Here is a 23,639-nt window from a genome sequence, read left to right on the forward strand (position 1 = left end):
AGTGGACATGAGCCCAGTTGTCTGTATCTTGTTCTTCTTTTGCTCCTCAGCATCCCGGACTGTGTCCTTTGTCTTATATTCTTGTTGTGGGTCCTCTACCAGTGCTCCAGAATGGTCTGGCTTACCCTTCAGCTCCCTTCCTTTCTGATCTGCTGTGCCTGGGCTCTGACCTGAGGTTACTCCAAACCTTAAGTTCAGGAATCTCTTTCTTCGTCTCCCTTCCCCTGCTTCCTGCTCCTTTCTGTCTGCTGTCAGCTGGACCTCTGTTTCTGTGCTTGTGGGGGACACATCCCGTGTGTCCCTCTGCTCTGTGGCTTCTGATGAACTGTGTGAGCGCCGGGGGCCTGCTCTCGGCTTGCTCCTTAAGGTTTGAAATTTCGGCCAGGAGAATCTGTCCTGGGGTCGCCTGTGGTGACCGTCCCTGGATTTAGAAATAAGCCTTTCTCGGTCCCCAGCTTCTTCCAGAGTTTTTGTAGGGGTCTCCATGAATCCATCATCAATGTCCTGAAACTGAAGGGAAGAAGTGGGTTTTGGGGGAACAGTAGCCTGTATCAAAAAACTGGACAAGAAGGAGGTCTCTGGTTCAACCAGAGCCACCTTGGATCCTACTGGGCCGGACCTTACCTGCTTTTCCTTGCCTTTCGGGCCTTGCTGGGAATGCTGAACAGCCCCCTCCTCTCCCTTGTTGGCTGAGAGTTTTCGTTTGACTCTGAACTGAACTTTGTACGGTTCTGAGTACTGAAGGATTTTAAGGGCATCTTCGTATTTCATATGGTCAAAGAATATGGTTGCACTAAGCAGTTGATCTCCTGAAGGAAACAGAAGCAAGCGGGCTCAGTGCCCTGGGCTGCACAGTACAAGGAAAGTGCCCTGGAGGCTGAATATTGCCATCTGTCCAGCTCCCCAACTGTACCTCAAGTGAGTGACAGAGAATTCGGGCACAGTTAACCATCTCAGCCTGAAGTGGCTCAGCAAAGACCAGAGGCCATCGTGAGCCTCAGGTGCGGTCCACCCCCTCCAGGTTTTTCTGTTTCTCCCTCCCATCCTGATGTTGATGATGGAGTCCCAGAGATAGGACAGTTATGGTACCTTCTCGCAGGTTGAACAGCTTTGCAGCCGAGGACTCCTTCAGTACTTGTTTGACAAAGATTCCCTGATCTCCTCCACCTGTGACACTGTAGCCACTGGCTCCTGACTCTACATCAGTCTTCAGTGTCACCTCTGTGGACTCCTGCACAGAATGGAGCAGAAAACCATTAAAGGTAGGATGGCATCTTGCCTGTCTCTTACAGGCACTGTTCTTGGGCCAGTATTCCCCAAAGTCTGTGCTGACTGGGTAGAGGTTGGGGCACCAGCCATGTGGGCCAGGCTGCTATGTCTGGGATTTGGAGAAAGCCCAGCCACAGGCAGCTTCAGGTGGAATTATCTCACTTTGTCCCCGCAGGGCACAGCCTGTCTAGGCAGCCGAAGTCCCTGAGCAAGTTCCTTATGCTCATCCCTTGTTGGTTTGTTACAAATGTGAGACGCATCCAGCTCATGACAAAAACACCTGTTCTGCATCCTCAGAGAAACGTAAACACTGGGCAATACACAGGAGACTGCAGCCCACCCGATCCTTCAGATGACGGCCACCCCTGTGTCAATCAAACCAAAGCTCTCCAGAAAAGCACAGAGGCAAAGTGCCCCTTGGGGGGATACCCACTGAACCCCTTACATCTCCTATGGCCAGGCTCATTTCACCATAGCCTGGGTACCATTTTCTAGGGTGTTGTCCACTGCACATTGGTGCATAGCTGTAAATATGTCCATCAGATTCGAGGCTAGTCTCTGCATCTGCACCGCCTCAGGCCTGAGGAACAGGGGCACTATCTCCAGGGCACAAGAGTAACCCCTCCCTCCATCTCCTGGGGCTGAAGCCCCTAAGGGATGGTTTCCCATGATGCCTCACTGCCAAGGCTCCTACCTCTGGATGACTCATGCTGGCGAAGGCTGTGGATTCCCCTGAGTCCCGTTTCCACCAGGACCTCCGTCTGCCAGAGGACCTGCGCCTGCCTTGGCTGTTTTCCTGCAGTCAAGAGGGTGGGAGTTACTTACTCTGCTAAAGAGTCAGGAGTGCCAAGGAGGCTCCAGGCAGAAGATCCCAGGAACTGTGGGGGGTGCGTGGAGTGCACAGGGAGCTGAGCAGCTGGTGACTTCTCTGGGAAGGGCAACTCTCACCCTCCCATTTCCTACTGAGGAATAGGCACACTCCCACCCCGAAGCAGCTGGTGGTATTTCAGGGTGGGGAAGACTTTCAAACTGTAAACTGAGTCCTTTAAAGTAGACAAATCTCCTTTGGCCACCGCCAAGGCTCTCTCACAAGGAATCTACAGTCTCTTCTCCAAGACCATATGAGTGTACATATGTGTGCGCAGGCCATCAAAGTATAGGGCCCTGCCACACATGGCTTTTCAGGGTTTGTCTCACACACACACACACACACACACACACACACGAGGTGAAGTTGTCCCCAGAGGAGCCGAGAAGAGGAGAAGTGGGTAGGTGGGCTGCACAGACCCCAGTGGACAGGGAGAGTGACATCTACGGGCCAAAGCTGAGCCTTCCTTCTGCCAGCAGCTCAGCCCAGCAGCTTACCTGGCCTCCAAAGCCAGCACCTTCAGCTGTGTATTCATAAACAGGCGAGGACCCCTGTGGCCTTGGCCGAAGGATCTCACCCACAGGCCCTTCAACCACCTGGCAGAAGAGAATGAAGTTACTTCTAACTAGCAGATCCCCAGCCTGGGGGGGGGGCTGGAGAGGGTCTGAAGGGGGTGGGTTTCCTCTAAGAGCAACACTCACAGAGTCGTCTCCTGTCTCTGCCTCCGGCTCCTGCTGCTGCAACTGTCGGCCAGACACTGCGGGGAGAAGAGTTGTTAGCAGGCACGGGGGCAATAGGCTATCAGGCGGACATGGGTGTGCAAGGGTGAACATGGCCTGAGGTCAGATGCCGAGACCCTGGGTGGGAGAGGTGGGGAGAGCTCCAGGATTACGGAAGGGTGGTGTCTGGGGGTCCTCGAAGTCTATAGATTTGCAGATGTAGTCCAATGAAGAACCACAAGCAATAACTATCCTGAGCCTGAAATTAACACCTGGAGTTGCTGCAATGTTCTGCTAAACATCTAGCATCGACCCAGAAATCGTAGGCAGTGAAAAGAAACTGGAAGGTGGCCGAGGTTCACGCTGCTAAGCACGGCAGGCAATGAGAGCTGTCTCCAAGAGTCCACAGATGCTGCACTCAACACAGACTCAAAGGCAACTAGCCACTTACAGATTGTTTAAAACACTGAAGAAGCCATGCCCCGAGTTAAAAGACCGGTGGACGGTTGTTAGACTGCTTGCCTACTGAGCACATGGTCCTGGGTTCAGTCTCCCGGACTGCAAAGCCAGCTTGGTGGTACACACCTGGAATTCCCGCCCTTGGGAGGTAAAGGCAGGAGGATTCAAGGTTATTTTCAGGCCAGCCTGGGAATTATGTTACCACATGTCACACAAAAATAAATAAGTTGAACCCTGAGTTATTAAAGCCAAAATTGTAAAAATCCTAGATAGGAGGGTATCCCTCGGGACTACACAGTGGATACGCAGTTTGGAGGACACAGGAGGAAAAGCTGAAGAAAGAGTCGCAGAGCCTCAGTGACCCATTGGGCAGCCCTTCACATCTGAGGAAAAAGACAGCTGAAGAAGCAATGGAAGGAGCCTGGTAGCCTGGAGAGACACATGCCTGGTGAGACAGACAAACTCCTGGAGAGACAGACAGGTGCCTGGTGAGACAGACAGACACCTGGTGAGACAAATACCTTAGCAGGCAAAGGTGCTTAAACCTGAGCTCAAAACTTGAGATCCATGGGACAGATGGAGAAAACTACCTCCACATTACCTGCACAGCATAGACACCTACAGGTACACACAGTCTCTCACACAGATACACACATACTCACAGACTCATACATATACATATATGTACACACACTCACACTTACACACACACTCACACAACACTCACTTCCACACATTCACACAAACTCACAGTTATACACACTCACACACACTTACACAACACTCATTCCCACACATACACACTCTCTCACACATACACTCACTCATACCCGAATACACACTCACACTTTTACAGACTCACACCCTCACACAAACTCACAAACACTCACAATGCATACACACTCATACACACATTCTCATACTCTCTCACACACACACTCACACAAACTCAATCACATACACACACACACACACACACACACACACACACACACACACACACACATACTATTTTATATAAAAGAAAAATATTTTAAATCCAGGTTTGCAAATGCACGCTTGAGATCCCAGCTACTCTAGAGGCTGAGGTAGGAAGATAGAAAATTCAAGTTTAGGCAACACTGCAAGACCATGACTCAAAGCAAAAAATAAAGAGAAAGCAGAGTTTGTGGGTGCACACTTTTAATCCCAGCAACCCAGAGGTAGATGCAGATAGGTCTCTGTGGGTTTAAGGAAAGCCTAGTCCACATGGTAAATCCTAGTCTACCCAGAACTACAGTATGAGACTTTGTCTCAAAAATAAATAAATAGTTAGATAGATAGATAGATAGATAGATAGACAGATAGACAGATAGATAAACAAAAAATAAATAAATGTAGAATCCAGGTAATGGCAGCACACACCTTTAATTCCAGCACTTGGGAGGGGGAATCAGGCAGATCTCTGTGAGTCTGAGGCTAGCCTGGTCTACAGAGCGAGTCGCAGGACAGCCAGGGCCACACAGAGAAACCCTGCCATAAATAAATAAATATTAAATAGAGGAATATGGAAATCAGAAGAAACTGCAACAATATTTGCCAAGACTGAAAGAAAAAAAAAGGTTTCAGTCAAGAACTTCCTACCCAGTAAACACTCTTAAATACTGGCAAAAATAAAGGTGTTCTCCTATAACAACAACCATTAAACCTACACACACACACACACACACACACACACACACACACAGAGTGAGAGAGACAGAGACAGAGACAGAGACAGAGAGACAGAGACAGAGAGACAGACAGAGAGACAGAGACAGACAGAGAGACAGACAGAGAGACAGAGACAGAGAGAGAACACTTCAGTTGGCAACACCCGCCTTCCAAGCACGAGTACCCGGATCTAATCCCCCAGTATGAGCAGGGTCAGAATCCCCCAGACTGTAAGAAGCAGATGTGTGTATTAATGCTCAGACCCACAGGAACTTGCAAACCTTCCACTGGTTCACGCACAGATGTTGACAGAGTGGACAGAAAGCCTGGCCGCAGCTCCCTCCTCCCAGATGACTACAACCCGAGACTGTTTCCACTGCACTAGTGAAGCCCTCCATCTTGTGCTGTACATGATAAATGGACAGAGGCTCCAGTTATGTGTAAACGGTGCTTCTCCATCAGAGTAAGCATGGCCACCCAGCCCCAGCTTTTCAGTGTGCTTCTGTGTGTCTGTCCCTTCTTCATTCCCTTGATGCCCTAATCAGGTTTCCTGGACCAACCCATGCAAGACAGGTCACCCCAGACTCATTTGAGAACTCGGGCAAGTGAGAGACGCTGCCTCTAATAATAATAATAATAATAATAATAATAATAATAATAATAATAATAATAATAATAATAAATGCAAACAGTACCCAGGGAACAACATCTGAGGTTGATCTGTGTCCTACACACACACACATACACACACACACACACACACACAGGATGACTTCAAAATATGCATACTTTAGAAAAGATGGTGTGAAAAACATGGTCAACACCCTAGTACCTTTCACCATTGCAGAAATGCACATAAAGCAAAATAAAACAAAAAAACCACAGAGCACAGTGGCTACCTCAGCATCCATCGGAATGGAAGGCTCTTCTCAAGGAGGGGCTCAGGGCCACTGGGCATGGAAAATACTAATCTCTATTCCCATTTTAGGCACAGAAAACATTAATTTCATGTCAACTACAATTCCAGAGTTGAAGATTAAAAAAAAAAAATCTTAAGGACTCAAAAGCATTAGCCCAAGGTTGGTAAAATGGCTCCTTGGATAGATAAAAGTGTTTGTCACCAAGCCTGATGACCCAAGTTCCATCTCCGGTAGCCACATGATAGAGGGAGGGAACTGACTCCCACAAGATTACTCTCTCACCTCTCCACACACTGTAGCACATGTTTCTACACACACACACACACACACACAAACAAATGTGATTTTAATTTATTTTAATTAGCGAAGTATGTGAGAAGCCAGCCTATCTTCAGATTTTGTTCTGTCATGCAAAGGCACCAACCAGTGAGGTTGTGAAAATCCAGGTCACAGCACAGGCAAAATTATTTGTAAGACATTTATCCAATATAGGCTTCCCACTCAGAAAGTACAAATGATTCTTGCAAACCAAAACAAAGGTGAATGCTTGGTAGAAAACTGGGCAACGGTCTGGGAACATCTGCCCGGTGTGTGAGAATCGGGAAGCTTTGGGTTTAATCTCCAGTAGGGAGGCGGGAAGAAGGTGAGAAGCAGGCAGTCACCGGGAGAGGGAGAGCAAGAGCATGTGGGATGTTCATCGATGTACAACTGTGAAGACAACTGTCCTTAGCACAGTGCTGTCTCCAGCAGAGGGGCTGAAATGGGAAGGCCTGGCCGTGCTGACGGACAGGAAGCTGTGGGCAGCTGGGGTTCCTGTCCCATCCTAGGCTGACGTGAACTAGGGCAAGTGGTTTGGAAAACAGTTTGCAGGTAACTACCCAGGCCGTTGCTGCCTACCCGGTGACCCTGCAGCTCCATGTAACAGGCACCAGCATGTCACAGTAGTCCCAGCATGCTTTGCTGTGTCCCAGAGATGTGTGCTTGTTACTGTCCTACCATTTTCTTTCTTTCTTTTAAGAATTATTTATGTCTACAAGTACACTGTTGCTGTCCTCAGACACACCAGAAGAGGCCATCAGGTCCCTTTGCAGATGGCTGTGAGTCGCCATGAGGCTGCTGGGATTTGAACCCAGGACCTTTGGAAGAGTAGTCAGTGCTCTTAACTACTGAGCCATCTCTCCAGTACCTTGTTTTTGTTTTGAGACAGGATTTCACTATATACCCTGGCTGTCCTAAGCTCACAGAGATCTACTTGCCTCTGCTTCCCAGGGGCTGGGATTAAAGGTGTGCACCCTACAAACTTTCTCAATGATCTAAGTCAAGATACCTTCTCTGTGCCAGAAGACCAAAAGGCAGTGAGTGAGTAACCTCATCTTTCCCACTCCCTGCCTTCGTAAATAAAGTTTTATTGGGACATAGAAAAACAAACAAAGCTTCCCCCCCCACATGGAACTAAAGTTCCTAAATATTCAGAGAAAGAATCTCATAGGCCCTGTACCCTGGCTGGGCCTGGACTGCAGGGACTGCCTCCACATGGGGAATCGATGCTGGAGATAAACAGCCCCATCCCTGTCCTGAGGGGTGAAGTCCCTGTCATGCAGACTGTCTCTGCCAGTAATTCAGACCTGTGTACTGGCCTTAATGACACACCCACAGAGACAAGGAGTTTCAGGTCTAGCCAGATTATGGATGTAGCTCCTATGCTCTGGCCAGTGCACTGTCTATGAGCAGACCTGCCTCCTCTCTGAACCTGGGTTTCCCACTGTATGCACAAGGCCCCCCTGTGGTCCTGACACCCCTGTCCCCAGAGGCACCCCTGGAGCATGTCTATCAGAACTTGCTGCTCTCGTTGCTCCCCTACCTTCCTGGCTGTTCTCCTGGAAAGTGGTTTAGAGGACTAGGGATAGAGCTTTGGGGGTTGGTTCAAGAGAGAAGGGGAGGGCCAAAGAAGGGGTATTGGCTGCCATCTGCTCCTTACTTCTACTCTGTGGGCTAAACCGTGGACTCCGGGACACCAGTAAAGGCAGAGTCTCAATTTCCCCATTCATAAAACTGACCTTAGGCAAGAGAATACCCCAAAACCAAATATCCCTGGAAGCCCACATGCATGTCCCATAGGCCACCAGCACTCCTTAAACCATCACTATTCCCCCCTAGTCTCTGTCCATGCATCCCACCAATGTTGGGGCCCCCAGGATTGCTCAGAGAACCCACACTTTGCCCTAGACACATATTGACTACAGGGGTGGAGGGAGAGGGGACTGGGCAGGGGATGTGGAAAGAGACAAGCTATAGAAAGAATCCTGGGTCAGTTTCCCTTCCTGGAAGCCAGGCCAGGGTAGGTAAACCTATGTCTTCCTGTTTCCCTGCCCAAGGCCAGAGTTTTGGCCAAAGCCCAAGCTCAATACTGGGTCAGATTGGGGCTCGAACGGAAGCCCGGAAAGGAAGACCACCCCTTACAACCAGTTAGTGACCTACCCCTGAAAACTGTATTCCAAATCTGTTTTAGGGGAGTCTCCCGGGCATCAAAAGCCCATGAGGAAAGATGTTCACAGCTGGAATGTAGAATTCACTCTGTGCTGGAGCCCAAGAGGGGAGGGAGGAAAGGAAGTAAGAGGCAGACCAGCCCTGGCTCTGCTGCCTGGGGTTCAGGCCCCTTCTCAGGCTGTGCTCCAGAGGCTAGCAGGAGCCCACCTGTCCCTACCCCACCCCTGCCCAAGAATGCACAGAGGCCAGAGGAAACCCTATTGTGTGCGGGGTGAAAGCTGCCTCCCCTGACAGTTGTGGGAAGGACAGGACGGAAGCCTCAGTGCCCAGCCTCACCCACCTAGAACATGACGCCCAGGCCTGGGGGACCGGGAAGCACCTTAACTACCTGCCCACATGTGTCTCTCAAAGGCAGCTCTGCAAACAGCTCAGCTGTGAACACTGCCATGTTGATAATGACACAGGTTGTTTGTTGACAGTCACAAAAGCCCTGTTTTATAGAGAAGGAAATGGGGACACACCTGAGCCAAGCCTAGCAGGTCTGGCCACTGTCACCTGATATTCCCTCAAATTCCCTTGGCCCCTCCTCAACAGTTCAAACCCTTCACTCAGTCCCAAACACTGCCAATTGCCATTTGCCTCCCACAGGCACAAACCTGCACTCAGGGTGGGGCTGGGTAGGGTGCATGGGGGTGATGTGGTGGAAGCCCCTGGTTTGGAGAAGCTGGAGTTCTGGGAACTGGGCTATTTTATGGTAAAGCTGAACATGTCAACCTCGGGGGAGAGTAAGAAAGGTAGGCAGGGGCTACATAGAGGGGTATGCTGCCCCCACGACCCGTGGCCCCCTCTCTGTTGAGGACCATCAGCAGGGCCATGGAAGCAGGGTGGGTCGTTCACTTCAACAAAACTGGAGTTTTGCATTCAGACTGCTTTGACTTCCTGGTGGGGCCTGGTGTGGTGGGCACATTTGCATATTACCAGGGTAGTGAGATCCTTAGAAAACTGGCTGAGGGTTGTGCAGCTGTCCAGTTGCCCGACACATGTAGACACACATCAAGAGTGCCCCTCTGAACTTCCAGTGACAGGCCCAGGGCAGGCTCACACTGGAAAGGCCTCTGCTTTCAGGCTGGGATCTTTGTGCCTACATGGGCTCACATGCACCCCACCTTACGTGTTCTCAGGCCTCACCCCATCCTGGAACTTCACAAAGCAAGTGCTAAGTTGGGATGACTGTCATGAGACATTCAGACCTTGTGAAACAACACCCCAGGCAGTTGTGGGCCTGCCCACTCCATCCCCCAACGCTTGTGGAGATAAGTCTGAGACTAGGAAGAGAGCCAACTCCGAAGGGCTGAGCCACCCAGTTCAGGGCCAGAGCTCTTCCCCACATAGGCCAGCCGTACCCAGGAGAATGTTCACATTTTTCTCTCCCAAAACAACCTATGCGAGACCTCTCAGCCTGTCTCACCTCACTGCTTTTCCTGTGCCCAGACCCTCTCCCATTAGGACATTAGGCTGCTCTGTCCCCGCAACCCCCCAGGCAAACGCACAGAAGGGAGGCAGTCCCGTTGCTGCCTCTGCATCTCCCGTGCACTCGGAGGGAGCTTGGTACACAACAACCACGTACATGAAACGGCTAAGGAAGGAAGGAAACAAGAATGAACCGGTCAAAAATCCCAGCAAGGCGGAGTGTGGCAGGCATGTGGCCATTAATCCCGGCGCTCGTGAAGCAGAGCCGAAATGACAGGAAGGCCAGTCGGAGCTGCACAGTGAGTCCAAAGCCAGTGTGGGCTACTGGGAAAGAACCTGCCCCAACAATCAAAATAAAATGGCAGTGAGCAGCCCTGCACAGACAGGGCCACAGAGAGATGCAGAGGACCAGCAGGGGCCTAGGCCGGCTCCTGTATCTGGAGAAACTGAGACACAAAAAACATACTATCCCATCAACCCCAAAAAGACTCAGAAGCCAGCACCCAAGAATAGACCAGCCACCCTGATCCGTTGAGTAAAAGGACAAAATTCCGGACATCAGGGACAGTGGGACCCAACATGGGCAGCCCACAACTCCATTCCCACCTTGGGTACCCTCCAGTAAGCAAGTTAGTCTTGTCTGAGCCAACTTCTACGATCAAACCAGATCAGTGGACCAAGTCTGGGACCTCCTCCCTAGGCCACAAGGCCCAACCTTGCAGTCCTGAGTCCTGCTATTAAAATAGCTATTTGGTCTCTTTGGCACCTAAGTCCCTCACAACTTGGGCTCCCTCCAAACAGAAGCTATTGTCTACACCAGACGGGGCAGGGGCTTGGACACTGGAGATCTGTGGCAGCCCACAGCCTGCAGTGTGAACAAGGAGGTACTGCTACAGGGCTTCCTTAGTTCATGCCATCTGGGGTCCAGACAGCTAGATCCTTGCTAGCTTTTCCCCAACCCAGCCTGGCTGGCCCTGGCACAAGTTAGTTGGAGCCAGAAAGAACTGACACCCCTATTCTTCACCATCAGCAGGAAGCAGAACAGGAGGAAGATGCCCGGCCCAGCTCTGCCCCTCCGGCCTCCCTTGCTGGCTGCCCATCCAGCCCCCTCTGACCTGCTGAATGGAGAGGGGCAGGTGCTCCTGGGCTGAGCCCAGAAGGGGACAGGGTGCAGAAGGGATGCAGCCACTTCTCCGAAGAGGACACGTTCCCAAACTTGTTTAGAAGTGATCCTGGGCAGGCTGCCTCCCACCAGTTCCTCCCCTCCGCAGCCCCTCCCCTCACTGTCCCTCCTCCAAGTCTTCAGCCAGACTAAAAGCCCAGCCAACCCCCCCCAACACACACACACATACACACACACATAGGAGAACACACACTCTACCAGAGGGAGTGGGCGGATCCCCCCACAAGCTCCATCTCTGTGAGCCAGGGACCTCACCCCAGCTCTCCAACCCCCACCAGCCCAGGCAGCTGACCTGAAGAGGAAACGCCTTCTGTCTGACTCACAACCACTACCCCAGCCAGTTACTGTGTAAGCAGCTGCCTGTTGTGTGGATACACAGACATGAAGCGAGTTCTCCCATTCTCAAGCCATAGGCCTCAGTCTCCCTGTGATGGATGGGGGTTCTAGAAAGGGAAAGGGGCTACATGTGGTGGTTCATACCTGGCAGACAGAGGTAGGCAGATCCCTATGAGTTCGAGGCCAGCCTGGTCTACAGAGCAAGTTCTAGGACAGACAAGGCTACACCCTGAGATCCTGTCTTAAAAAATAAAATAAACATTAAAAAAAAAGACACATTTCTAGCCCTCTGGCAAATGAATTCTCCTGCCCCTGGAGCTGGAGTGAGGGGCACTGCATAAAGTAGGTGGAGATGGACCCCAAAACTGACATTTGTGCTTCACCTCTGCCCTTATTTAGAGATTAGTGGTGGAAGAGAAACCTGCACCTTTGGGCTTCAGATCCCAAGCCTCTCACCTCAAACCTGCTCCACTTTTAGCCCCTGTTTGCTCCAGGTGGCCAGGGCCTAGACGGGAGACACTGGCTGTACTAGCTGTTGCTCTGTTGGGATCCCAGGGCTGGCTGTGGGCACAGGCTGCAGCAGGCTCACTGAGGGGTCCAGGACAGGGGACAAGCGATAAGGGCAGTCCTGTGAAACACACCAGGTCCCAGATCAGCCTAACAACCCAGAAATGAAAACCACTAAAAATGGCAAGCAAGGCCCTCGGCTGAGGTAAAGAACCGAGAAGCCCGAGAAGCCTAAGGTGGACGCCACCTCAGGGAGCCCTCAAGGACAGGAGATGGCAGAGGTCACTGATGGGCAAATAGGCTTTGAGCAAGGGGAGCCTCAGTCCGGACAGGCTTCCTCCCCCAACCCTGAAAACCTAACGGTCATGGATGTAGAAAACAACTCTATTTATACAGCATAAGAAAGCTGGTTCGGTCTGCTCCCCACCTTCTGCTCCAGGGCCCCACTCCCAGGCAGATCTCACCTGGGAACTCTGTTTACTGCCTGACACCAAACCAAACTGTCAACTGTAGGTGGAGCACGGTTGGCTGAGTCAGCAGGGAGCTGCAAGCTGGGGCAGTCCCTAGAGTGAGGCCTGAGGCAGGAAGAATGTGTTCATAGAGCAGGCTCCCTGCTGCCGCTGGGTTCTCCATCAATCCAGACAGCCCCTCTACCCTTGAGGCCCACAGCACAGTGCCTTCCGACTCCCTGATTCTTCTTCTGTCCCTTGTACATTCACCCGAGGAACTGTGATCACCACGACAACAGCCTTAGTCAGGGTCCCACCTCCTACCTGAGGTCAGGACCCTCTAGCACAGGTTCTCCACCCCCAAGCTCCTAGCTAAGGCTCACCACTGCACCGATGGCTCAAAGATGACAGGGCTTGGGGCAGGTGACAGTAGGAAGAGTCAGGACCCTGATCCTACAGGACCTCATGAGCTGCGCCTCACCTGTATCCAACCCAGAGGGGCACACAAAGCTCTCAGCAGGCTTTGCCTACCTCAGATCCTAAGAATGCCCACACACCCTGATCAATCCTTGATTCCACGTAGTAGAGCTCAGTGGTCAAGCTGAGTCTGTGGAGGGCAGGGGACATCTGCTGAGTCACAGACCCAGGTGTCTGGATGTGTCAAGTGACGCCCACTGCACAGGCAAGTCTGCTGGAAGCTGCCAGGACCCCAGCCCAGCTCTTTGACAACATGGGAACTTGGCAGTGACGAGACTGGGTGGGGCTGGGGGCAGCTGCTAGTGACTCAGCCAAGGGCATTCCCCGGGGATGCGTCACAGCACAGCCTGGGTGCTGCTGACACCCGCCCACCCTCTAGCAAGGCTTGCCAATGAAGGAGCCACCCAATAGTGGGCTAGCAGCCACGCATCTGAGACAAGCTGCCCTTCTTCCTCCCACAGAGGAGCCAGCTCTCAGGGAACAAGGGCCACTGGGGGATTCAAGAAGGCATAGGGAGGGACAGGGTAACCCAAGCTCAATGCCTGTGGGCTGGCTCCTGCTCCATCTGCAGCAAGCAGGGGCTCAGACTCTACTGGGAGGGACTGAGTCACCTGCACTTACAAATCCCAGTGTTGGGCAGTTCCTAAGGGGCAGGAGGAGGCTCTGGTCCAGCTGAGGCCCTGAGCTGTTTGAGCCCTTGTTGCTAGCAATGGACTAGGCAGGAAAGTGACTCGGGGTCCCTTCCCTGGCTGCCTCACAACACCGGCCACTCTGCCCAGCATTGGGATAAAGGAACTAAGTCCACAGCCAGGACCCTGGAGAGAGGCCTGGGCTCTGTCCTCTTTTCTCAGGTGTGGGGCCAGGTGTGTTCTGCAGCGCTGGCCAGGGAGGAGCTCTGCAGCCATTGGCTGGAGTGGCTAGAAGTGTTCCTGCCATGTGTGGGGTGTGGGGAGTGGGGAACACGGCCTCCCGCCCCAAGGCCTCCTGGGCCCAGATCCAACTTTCCGTCTGAGAAAGTGCTTCTGACTATTAAATATTTATCCCAGCAAAGCAGGCAGGCCTTGGCTCCCCTTGGCCTGTGACTTCCAATAAAAGAAAAATAAAGGGAAACCCACAGGCAGAAAATGGGAAGACAGGGCCCCTAGAGAAACGTCCTTCACAGGACAGCAGCTTCCCTTAGAGTGGGGTCCAAAATTGGGAGGTCAGTGTTTCCACCTATGACTCTGGTCCAAACTAAGCCTCCCTGGACTCACAGACACACCCTTCTCTCTGTCCAACTCTATTTCGCCAGCCCTGTCCCCTACACAGATCCAGCCTGGTGAACACAGTCACTGTTGCCTGTGGTCTCCCTCCTCATGAATTTTGAGCCCTCAGTGGCTCCATGCAGGCCCCTGTCTGCTCTCCCCTTGAAGCTTTGGGACCTCTCGGATACAGATGGATAGGCGGGTGGGCAGAGATGAACAGGCATCTCTCACACCTAACACCACCCCTGAGTGGAGGATCCGCCTCCTCCTGGGCAGGGAACAAAGCTGGTGAGATCTTGGCCTTTTGCTCCCGGGTGGCAGAGTGTACAGGTAGATAAAAGTCTCACGCTCTCTGCCACGGCCCGAGCCTCTCCTCCCTAGCCACGCCACGCCAAGCTGCCCCTGAAACACAAGCATCTTCAGTAAAGGGTGTGGAGGAGATCACAGGACACAGAGGGCTAGAGTAAAATGCTCCCAGCAGGGGCAACAGCCGTTTAGCCCGGGACAGAAGAGCCTGTCTAGGCAGAGAGGAGAATAAAGGCCTTCCCACCACAGGCCCAGCCCAGGTGCACAGATGCCAGGGCTCAGGAGGGTGGGAAGCTAGAGGATCCACCAGCTCCATCTTCCTGTCTGCGCTCCATCCCTTTCTTGGCTGATGAAAGCAGACGCGGCCTGCAGCTTGGGGAGAGCAGGATGGAGCTCGGTCCTGTCACCGAAGCCATCCAAACAATGAGCCTTACTGGGCAGTGGAGGTGCACACCTTTAACGCCAGCAGAGGCAGGGGGATTCAAGGCCAGGCTGGGCCACAGAACAAGTTCCAGAACTGCCAATGCTGTGCAGAGAAACCCTGTCTTAAAAATAGAGTAAGAGCAAGAGAAAGAGAGCATGAGAGAGAGAGAGAGAGAGAGAGAGAGAGAGAGCGCATGTGTGTGAGAAAGCATGAGAGAGCAAGAAGGATGGAGGGAGCAAGAGAGGGAGAACAAAAAAGAGAGTGAATGAGCTAGAGAAAGCAAGAGCAAAAGAGCAAGAGAAAGAGAGAGCACATGAGAGAGCAAGAGAGAGTGCACGAGAGGGAAAGAGGGAGGGAAGGAGGGAGGGAGAAGAGGGAGGGAAAAGGAGGGAGGGAGGGAGAGGAGGGGGGGGGAAGCGCAGCAGTGCCTGTCCCACCATGGATCTATCCAAGCTGAGGCAGGGCCACCAGAGAGAGCCCAGCCCCTTTTGTGTCCTGCCTGGCAGAGCAGGACAGAGCTGGTACCTTTCAGAACCACCCATCATCTCTTAAGGAGTGTGGCCTGTATCCCTGGATGCCTAGAGAGTCCCACTGTGCTCAGCATCTCTGCTCCCTGTTTATTGTCCCATCTTCAGAAAAGGAACAGAGATTCCCACCAGTGTGGGCAACTCTGCCCAGGAGATGACAGAGCAAAGCTAGCATGTGTTCTCACTGGAGTACATCCCTTCTCCCCCTCCCCCCACATGGCAGCCAACACTCCTGGGCACAAATGTCAGGTCTGGACCTACACCCCAACACAAGGTTGGACACCTAAACAGTTGCCCTGACCCTATACTCTTTGGGGAAAGGACCTAGTCACACCCTGGCCCCCAACCCCAGAGAAAGAAAATCCAGATGCCCCTCATGATGTCACGGCACCTAGGGGTTCCCCAGACCCAGCAGTAGTTTCTTCAAGTGTGTTGGTGGTTAGTGCCTAGGCTATACCAGTCCCATGCCGGCCACAGTTTTGAGACCATGATCACCTGTCACTCTGTCTGGGTGACAGCTATGGCCCTGAGATGAAACCCAGCATCTATGGAAGTAAACATGTCAATCAGGAGTCTTGTTTAAGGTCCATCTCACAGTGGGTAAAGGTACTTGGGCATACCTGGCTTGGGTGTATCCCTATTCAGCCCCACTACACCCCCCACCCCCACCCAGTCTTGCATAGGTACATTCCCAGAAGATCCACCAGGGGGCAACCTCTGCAAAAGATCACTGAGACAGTGGTGGCTCTGCCCTGGGGTGTAGGAGATGGCAGACTGCCAGGAGTGGGCACCAGGGGCTTAAGAGACTAGGAATACCTGACACAGGAGGGCAACTCTGGCCCGTTGGGAGTATACTACAGCTGGAAAAGGCCTAAGCCCAATCCTCCCCCTCAACAATTAGGGAGTGTCCTTGGGAAACATGTATATTCCTGGGCCCCCCCTCCTGTGAAGGATTGAGGACAGCTTAGGCAGAACCCTCCAACCCCTTATCCTAAAAGTATCCTACCAGAGGAGGTGGACACGGGAGAAACTGTTCCAGATGGATCAGGGAACCACCAGCTAAAAGCGGGAAGAAACATCCTTGGATGGGAGAAGTACAGACTCGGGGGGCGGGATGCAGGATGTGGGTAAAGTGGTCCCTAACCTAAGAATAATGAAGCCATCCAGGCAACCTGGAGACAGAACAGCTCTATGTCCTTGGTCTTTCTCCCTCTGGGAGCGGGGGGCGATCTGTAGTGATGTGGATCAGGGGCAACAAGAAGGAAGGAGGAAGTGGGACATCATTCTCCCACTGCTAGCGGGGCTAGTCGGGGTCCTTGGGCTCACATCTGTGTGTGAGAGAGTCCCAACAGGAGGACTCCTGGAATAGCAAAAGCCAGTTCTGGAAGAGTCCCAGACTGATCCACACGGGACAGATGGGCCTCAGGGAGGACTATGGGAGCTCCACTCTGGATAGAGAAGATGGCAGGCGAGGCCACCCCTCTGCATAGCACTCTGAATCATGAATGGCCCCAGAGTCAAAACTGTCATCAACTGTTTTCCCCAAAGAGGAGGGTCCAGCCTGTACCACTGCAGAGGGACCCAGCTTCTACAAGCGCAGAGCGGGGTCCAGTCTGAACCAGTGCAGCTCCTCTGTCCCAATCCCCTGGCCAGTGGCTGGCCAGGTGCCCTGGGTGTGGCCAGACTGCTGCATTAATGACCCAGAGTCTGAATGACAGTTTCCTGCTACCCCACCCGCCCTCTAAGACACCAGAAGTAAGCCCAGGCTAGGGAAAGACCCATCAGGTAAAAGCACCAGGTACCTACTCTGCCACAGATGCTCAGCAAGAGGGGCACAGACCATCCTGGGGCGGGGAGGTCAATTCCCCTTGACTGGTGTAACAGGACCCTACTCAGACCCCTTAGAAAGCCCCAGACCTTAAATCCAGCCCTGCCCCAGCCACACCTAGTTGGTCACCCACATACATAGTAGCCACACGGTGGATCCAGCACAGCGCGTAGCCTGTTAGCCCCAACCTAAGTCCTGCTCTAGTCAAGGATGCTCTCCCCGCCCCCCAAAAAAAAAGCAGGACAGAGGCTAGATCTAACAGCAGGTCTCCTAGCCTAGGACTGACTCCTGCTGACTCTTGCTCGCCTTGGACGTGTTCCATTCACTATGAAACACACCTCCCTCGGAAGCCGCCTTACTAGGTAAGGGAGCGTCCCAAAGGGTTACAGGAGGCTCGTGATGAAAGGGAAGAGACGGAGCGACAACGAGAGAGTACGACGTGCGGGGTCGAAAAGCAAAGTGAGCTAAAGAGATAGGGCGGCGTGAGAAGCGTGAGGCAGGCACAAGTACAAGCGAGATGCAGAGACCCACAGAGCCAAGCGAAGGTCCGAAAGCGCGCGAGACCCGCCCGGCCGCCCTATCCATCTCTCCTGCCCTTCCTGACGCGCGCAGCTTGTCCCGCACTGCGCGCCCCCGTCACGCCCGCAGAGCCCACCCGCCCGAGGGAAGCGGGCTGCAGGCGGGGATGAGGCGCACCGCTGCCGGGGGCTCCGGGCCAGGTGGGCAGCACCACGTGGAAGCAGTCGCACATCTTAGCGGCCAGGGGTGCGGGCCGGTGGTGGCCCCGCGCGTCCAGTCACGGTCCTGGAGCTGATGCGCCAGGAGAAGGGCGGCACCCACGGCTTTGCTGCCCGGTTCTGCTGCGGGCAGCCGGGCTGTGATTGCAGCTAACACTTGGGGTACCTTCAGACCTTCGCTCAGGCCCCGCCCTGGCCCGCCCAGCCCGTGCTGACCACTCTGCAGGAACGACGCGAGCAGCGCTGCCGGTCTCATTCAGCCCATTGGTTGCTGCAGCCGCGGCCCCGCCCCACGAAGGCCCCGCCCCGTCAGACCCAGGCCCGCGTGGTCCGCCCCCACCCCTTGCTGACCTCAAAACCCCCACCCGCGAACTTCTGCAGGTTACAGCTCTGGAGCAGAGATTCGTTAAGTTCCTCCAGGGGTTACTAGATCCCTGAACCCGAAATCCAGGGCTTTTTTACTTTCAGCTTGGGGAAGTGACAGGGTTGCGCGGGAGTCCAGGGAGATGACTGCTTACGACCTGAACTCCTGGGGAAAAGATGGGGTTCGGGGCAAAAGAGGAAAGAAGATCAGGAGATACTAGAAGACGCTAGTTTGGAGAGGGTGGGCCTGGGCAGATCCTCTGTAAGCCAACAAGGAGCTCAGGACCAAAGCTGGAGCCACCCTGCAGCCCCAAGTCAGGATTTATCCTTTTAATGGTTTTTGTAGAAAGCCTGGCAGCTGGGGACCTGGCCATGGCCCCTGGACTGCAGTACTAGACGTCTGGCTACAGAGGGTCCCTAAAAGGTTCCTGGCAGCCTAGGGTGAGACGTGAGCAGGACAGTGCAGGAAGTATTTCTGTCACTGGAGAAGTAACGTGGGTCCTCACGGGTGACGAAGAGAGCAGGGGCTGGATAAAACCTGCTTGGACCAGTGCTTACGGGGACTCTGTCGAGGGGCTCCAGGTCGAAGGCAGGGTGGGTGGGGGAGGTGTTCTGTAAGTCAAGAGCAGCTGAATTAGGGCAGAGAAGTTGGGTGAGATTTCAACGGTCCTGGAACATTCTGGTTGCCAACTAAGGGGACTGGGTAAGGCCTTGACAAGGGAGGGCAGGATCTCAGTGGCCTCTACTTGGGTGCCATGCAAGGGAATATATCTGGGGGAGGGAAAGGCCTAAGAGCTGTTTCCACAGAAGCCGAGTTGGCTGAGCCCAGCCTAGGGGAGAAAAGTGCTCCTAGCAAAGAAAACACACAGATATTAAGACCAACAGGACAGAGATGCGTGTGCACATGCACACGTGTGCGCAGTCTTAGGTACAAGCGGGAACTGCCCACAGAAGTCAAGGCCCAGGTGAGCTGGGAGAGTCGGCATGACTCATTCCCTCAGTTCCCGTTATCTGGGCTGCAGTGCTGGGCAGCCTGCCAGCCACACACAGGTCAGACAGACACGCGTCACTGCTGGGAAGGAGCCCTGGCAGCCTTCTCCCACCACTGAATGGGCCACTGCCTCGGTGGGACAGAAGTCTCACCTTCTCCCTGGAGAAATGCCCCGGATGAAGAACAGTGCCTTGTCTCTGCGTGTATGGGTCTTTGTGTCCCGGGGTACATCTCTGTGTCTGCTGGGTAGGCTGAAAGGTCAGTCAGCCTGACAGTCAAGTGTGTCTGAATCTGGCTTCAGAGTCTGAGAGCAAAGGCCTTGGGAAAAGGGACATTTTTGCATCACCTTTGAGTACAGACCTAGCTTTGCCCCCTTACCTCTGAGCAGTGTAGTTCCAATAAAGTGGCTTGGGGGACATATTTGGATTGTCTAGCACAATCCACCTGGGGCTCCCGTTAGCTGTGTGGGGAAGTGGATGTGATCCAAGCTACCCAGGCGCAAACAGGAGAGGCTTCATGCGCCATGTCAGGGCCTTGGACTAGGTAGGGGGTACCTGGGTGTGCCAGCACCTTCCCACTTGACACTGTCAGTATGGGGGCAGCATACTTAGGGGAGTTGTGCTTGGAGACAAGGCCCCCTTGGAGCCTCCTCCACTGGGCCTGTATACCCTTGACCCAGTGAGAAGGTACCAGAATCTGGCCATTCATGACCAGAGCGTCTGCATCTGCCTGGACAGGGCTTGAGATAAGGATGAGGCAGCTCACTACTGCATGCACCTGCAGCCCCGAGAGTTGGTCCAGAGTTGGCTTAGGCCCTAGTCCCAGGATACAGGGTAGGAACCCAGGGGCTCTCCTTTCCCTTACCTACTCCCAGACTCAGGGCTGGTAGGCAGATCCATCGCTGTTGGGAGTCTTGGAGCTTCAGATTGACTGTTAAGGCGAGGCGAGGACCTGACATGGGGGCTCCAGCTGCCGCACATCTGGAAGCTCCCACTTCGACTAGAGGTCAGACTACAGACGTGCGAGGACCAGACACTTTGGGGGTATCTGCCTAAAGAATTTCCACCTCAGGGAAGAGCCACAGACAGAGAAACAAGACATACACATACCACAGGCCAGCTTGGATTTGTCACAGTATACACAGATGGGCACACCCACTCCTGTGTATACACTCAGGTCCATGTGCACAGACACACACAACAGAATACAGGGTGCCCCCTGCTCAGCCCTGAGAAGTGCTCCTGAGGCCTTATAGGATGTGCTTTAATCACTGTGCCTTCCAAAGATCTTGTCCCAGAGCCAGGCTGCACCTATCTGGGCGGACCAGCTGCAAGTCAGCCTTCGCTCCCCAGGGCCCAGCCAGACTTGTCCATCACTACTAGTATTTAGAAGCCTAAGCCTAGCCCTGGGGTCACAGAGAACAGGAACAGGCACGGGGGATGTGAGTGTGCGTGGCAGGGAACCTTCTATGTTCCATCTGCTTTCCCTTCCCCCAATCTAAAGCCTGGCCATCTTCTGCGGCAGAGCCGAGTGCTGCCAGGAGTTCCCGGCACCACACCACACTCCGGCTCCAGCCTCCTCCCTGAGTTCTCCTCTGAAGACAGATGCCCTGCTGGGGCCTCTGTAACACCCGGGGATCTCCCACCACCACCCTCCCACCACCACCGAAGCTGGGTCCCGGAGCTGGAAGTACAGAAGGAGTCAGGCCTGATATTGTCATGGCTACCTCGCGCTGCCCCTACTCATCTGCCTGACCCGATGCTCCGCTGCCTCTCCAGGAAAGCTGGCCATGATGCCCAGAGCATCAATGATTGATGTAACCTGCAGCAGCCGCGGCCACACGGCAAAAATAGTTCTGCTATCATCATGGCCCTGCCCCACCCCAGCCCGCGGGCATGCAGAAGGTGGTGGCATCTATGACCACTCTTCCCACAAGCCACCCTGCTCACTTCAGTCCTTTCCTTAGCTGCAGGTCCACAGTGGGAAGCCCTTGCCCAGAGCCCCCCAGTTCCCTGACCACAGAGGCCCTGCCTCTAACTGCCTCATCTCCCCCAGTGCTGAGTACCCGCCAGGTCTGGTCATGGTCCCCAGGTCCTCCCCATCCCTGTGTCCATGTAGCTCAGGACACAGCCAGGATTAGGAAGTAGGGAGTTGATGGGGCATATTGGGGTGTCCTGCTGCCCCTAGAACAGTAGACTAAGGAGGCCAACCTGGGATGTGGGGCAGCTCGGGACTGGCCCTACCGTCCAGAAACCACAGAGACAGTGATGTGACCCCTCCCACGTTACTGGAAAATCCCAGTGAGTTCTGGGACAGCCTGTTCAACCAGTCCTGTCAGGTGACCTGGGAGGCACCAGGTTGACTGTAGGCTTTGGGCAAAGCGGCACCACCACAGGTAGAACTAGGGGGTAGAGGGGGGACTGGACGGCTGTCAGGGCTCTTTCCCCCGGCGCACCAGCTCTGCCCCTTCGTGGTCACTCCACACTCAAAGCCCATCGGCTCATGCCTTGGCATTAGGGGCCCCTCTACCCTCCAGCCCACCCTGCTCAGGCAGATCCGAGTAGAGCCGCTGCCTCCTTTGCCCACCCAGCTGCGCCGTCTGACCTCCTTCAGTCAGCACTAGACACCAACGTTAGAGTTGCCTCTGCCCATTCCTCAGGGCGGCACCTCTTCAGTGGTGTCTCCAGGGGTCACCCAAGTCTGCTGGTTTGCCATGTTTGCTGCGAGAAACGTCACTCATGGACTGGGCTAGAAGGATACGCGCTCACTCTGCCTGTCTGGGGTGCTGGCGTGGTGGCTGCCCTGAGCCTTAGGAAGCTGCTCTCCCCTTGTTCTCCAACATGGGCTTCCACACACCTCCCTCTGCCCGGCTCTCTTTTCCACCCTCCCTCTAGACAGAGTCTCACCATGTAGCCCAGGCTAGTCTCAGACTCACTATGTAGCTTAGGCTGGGTTCTAACTTCTGATCCTCCTGCCTCAGCTTTCCTGGTGCTGCTGTGTCAGGCCTGTGCTACCACACCCAGCTTTCTTGCCTCTTTAGTTTCATGCAGAACACCCATCCATTTTTATAAGGTCCCATATTTGTGGCTTCTGGAGATTAAAATGTAGACATCTTTAGGGACCGATTCAGCTCACCGGTTACACAGTTCACCCCAGCTTGGGCCTGTGAACCAAAAACTGGAACTTTCTTGTGTTCTGAAGTCTTCCTTCAGAGCTGAAACCCAGACAGACTTGGGGAGATACTAAGGGTGGGAAGACCGCTACAACCCCAGTCCGTTCCCACTCTGTCTCATTGAGAGTCCAGGCCTCCGTCTTCCTGTCCCTCCAGCTCCCTGGACGCCAACGTCAGCCAGGGCAGCAGGTGAGGGGAACCAGAGCATCAGGAATGGACAGAGAGCAGGACCTGCTGGGTGTCTGTAAACACAGACGGAGCCCGAACCATCCTCCTGGGCCACTCTGAAAGCCGGACTGGCTGTACCAAGCCATAGTCCTGAGCTCTCTGCCTGCAGGGCTCAGTAAGCAGTGCCAAGCTGGTCTGCCCAGGAGGATGGGGAAGGCTGTGGTCCAAGATGCAGCAAATGATCTCATCTTGTCACTTTTAAATCAAATTTTCCAGTAGTTCTGAGGAGGCAGGAGATGAGGGACTGAGTAATTCATGGGAAGGGCAGAGTGGGGCCTAGGGAAGTGCAGGGGGAATCTGAGTACAGAGGGAGGGGCTGAAGGTGGGTTAGGTGCAGGCCTGACTCATCTCTTTCCCAGGGGAGGTTGTTAATGGCTACTAGTCCAGGGTGACCAGGGTAGAGATGTGACAGGCTGAAGGCTGACTTCATAAAGCTCAGAATGGGGACAGATGGAAAAGGGCCAAGATTTCTGTGGCTCGGGGCTGGGAGAGGGGCAAGGTTAGTCCATCAGGGCTCCGCAGGAGCCTCTAAGATTCTGCCTGTCCAAGACTAAGACTGACCCTGCTCCCCCTTGGGGTCTGCTGGTGACCAGGCCCAGATCGGGCGCACAAGAGGGAGGACAGTGGCTCTCCAACTCTGCAGACAGTATACTCTCATTCTTGCACAAGGGAATGTAATCTGGACTAAACCAGCGAGTTTTCCACAACGGGCACACAGGCACTGGGCGCCTTAATAAAAAGAGAACCGCTCCCAACGACATCTGTAGGGCAGGGTAGGCACGAAGGCAGGCCATGATAGCAGGCTGGGTCCCACTGCAGTGCAGCCAGCATCCTCCCCTCAGCAAGAGGCTGCAGGAGAGGACCAGGCATGGGCGGGGCGCTGTTGGTTACGCCACACGGAGGCGTGCTGACGACACTCGAAGCACGCCGGAAGCCTGCGGGCGCGCATCGTTGCCGGGCAACGCGCGGCGCGAGCAGCCAGC

General features: G+C 54.0%; 1 protein-coding gene and 1 pseudogene across 2 annotated transcripts in view; both read right to left on the reverse strand.

Annotated features, from left to right (window-relative positions):
* The window catches only part of AHNAK2 (AHNAK nucleoprotein 2), a gene marked incomplete at its 5' end in the record, with an annotated part of 37,635 nt that extends 19,719 nt beyond the window's left edge, over positions 1 to 17,916 (reverse strand). The window contains 7 exons of the mRNA XM_080938221.1: positions 171 to 510; positions 625 to 809; positions 1,090 to 1,231; positions 1,949 to 2,065; positions 2,635 to 2,733; positions 2,839 to 2,894; positions 17,862 to 17,916. Of these exons, the coding sequence (XP_080794347.1) occupies positions 171 to 510; positions 625 to 809; positions 1,090 to 1,231; positions 1,949 to 2,065; positions 2,635 to 2,733; positions 2,839 to 2,894; positions 17,862 to 17,916 (994 nt within the window). The remainder of the gene's footprint in view (positions 1 to 170; positions 511 to 624; positions 810 to 1,089; positions 1,232 to 1,948; positions 2,066 to 2,634; positions 2,734 to 2,838; positions 2,895 to 17,861) is intronic.
* Positions 1 to 23,639, reverse strand: part of LOC308418039 (transmembrane protein 11, mitochondrial-like) — a 444,261-nt pseudogene that overhangs the window by 40,252 nt on the left and 380,370 nt on the right. The window lies entirely within an intron of this gene.

The sequence above is a fragment of the Micromys minutus genome, assembly GCF_963924665.1.
Source record: "Micromys minutus genome assembly, chromosome: 1".
NCBI lineage: Eukaryota > Metazoa > Chordata > Mammalia > Rodentia > Muridae > Micromys > Micromys minutus.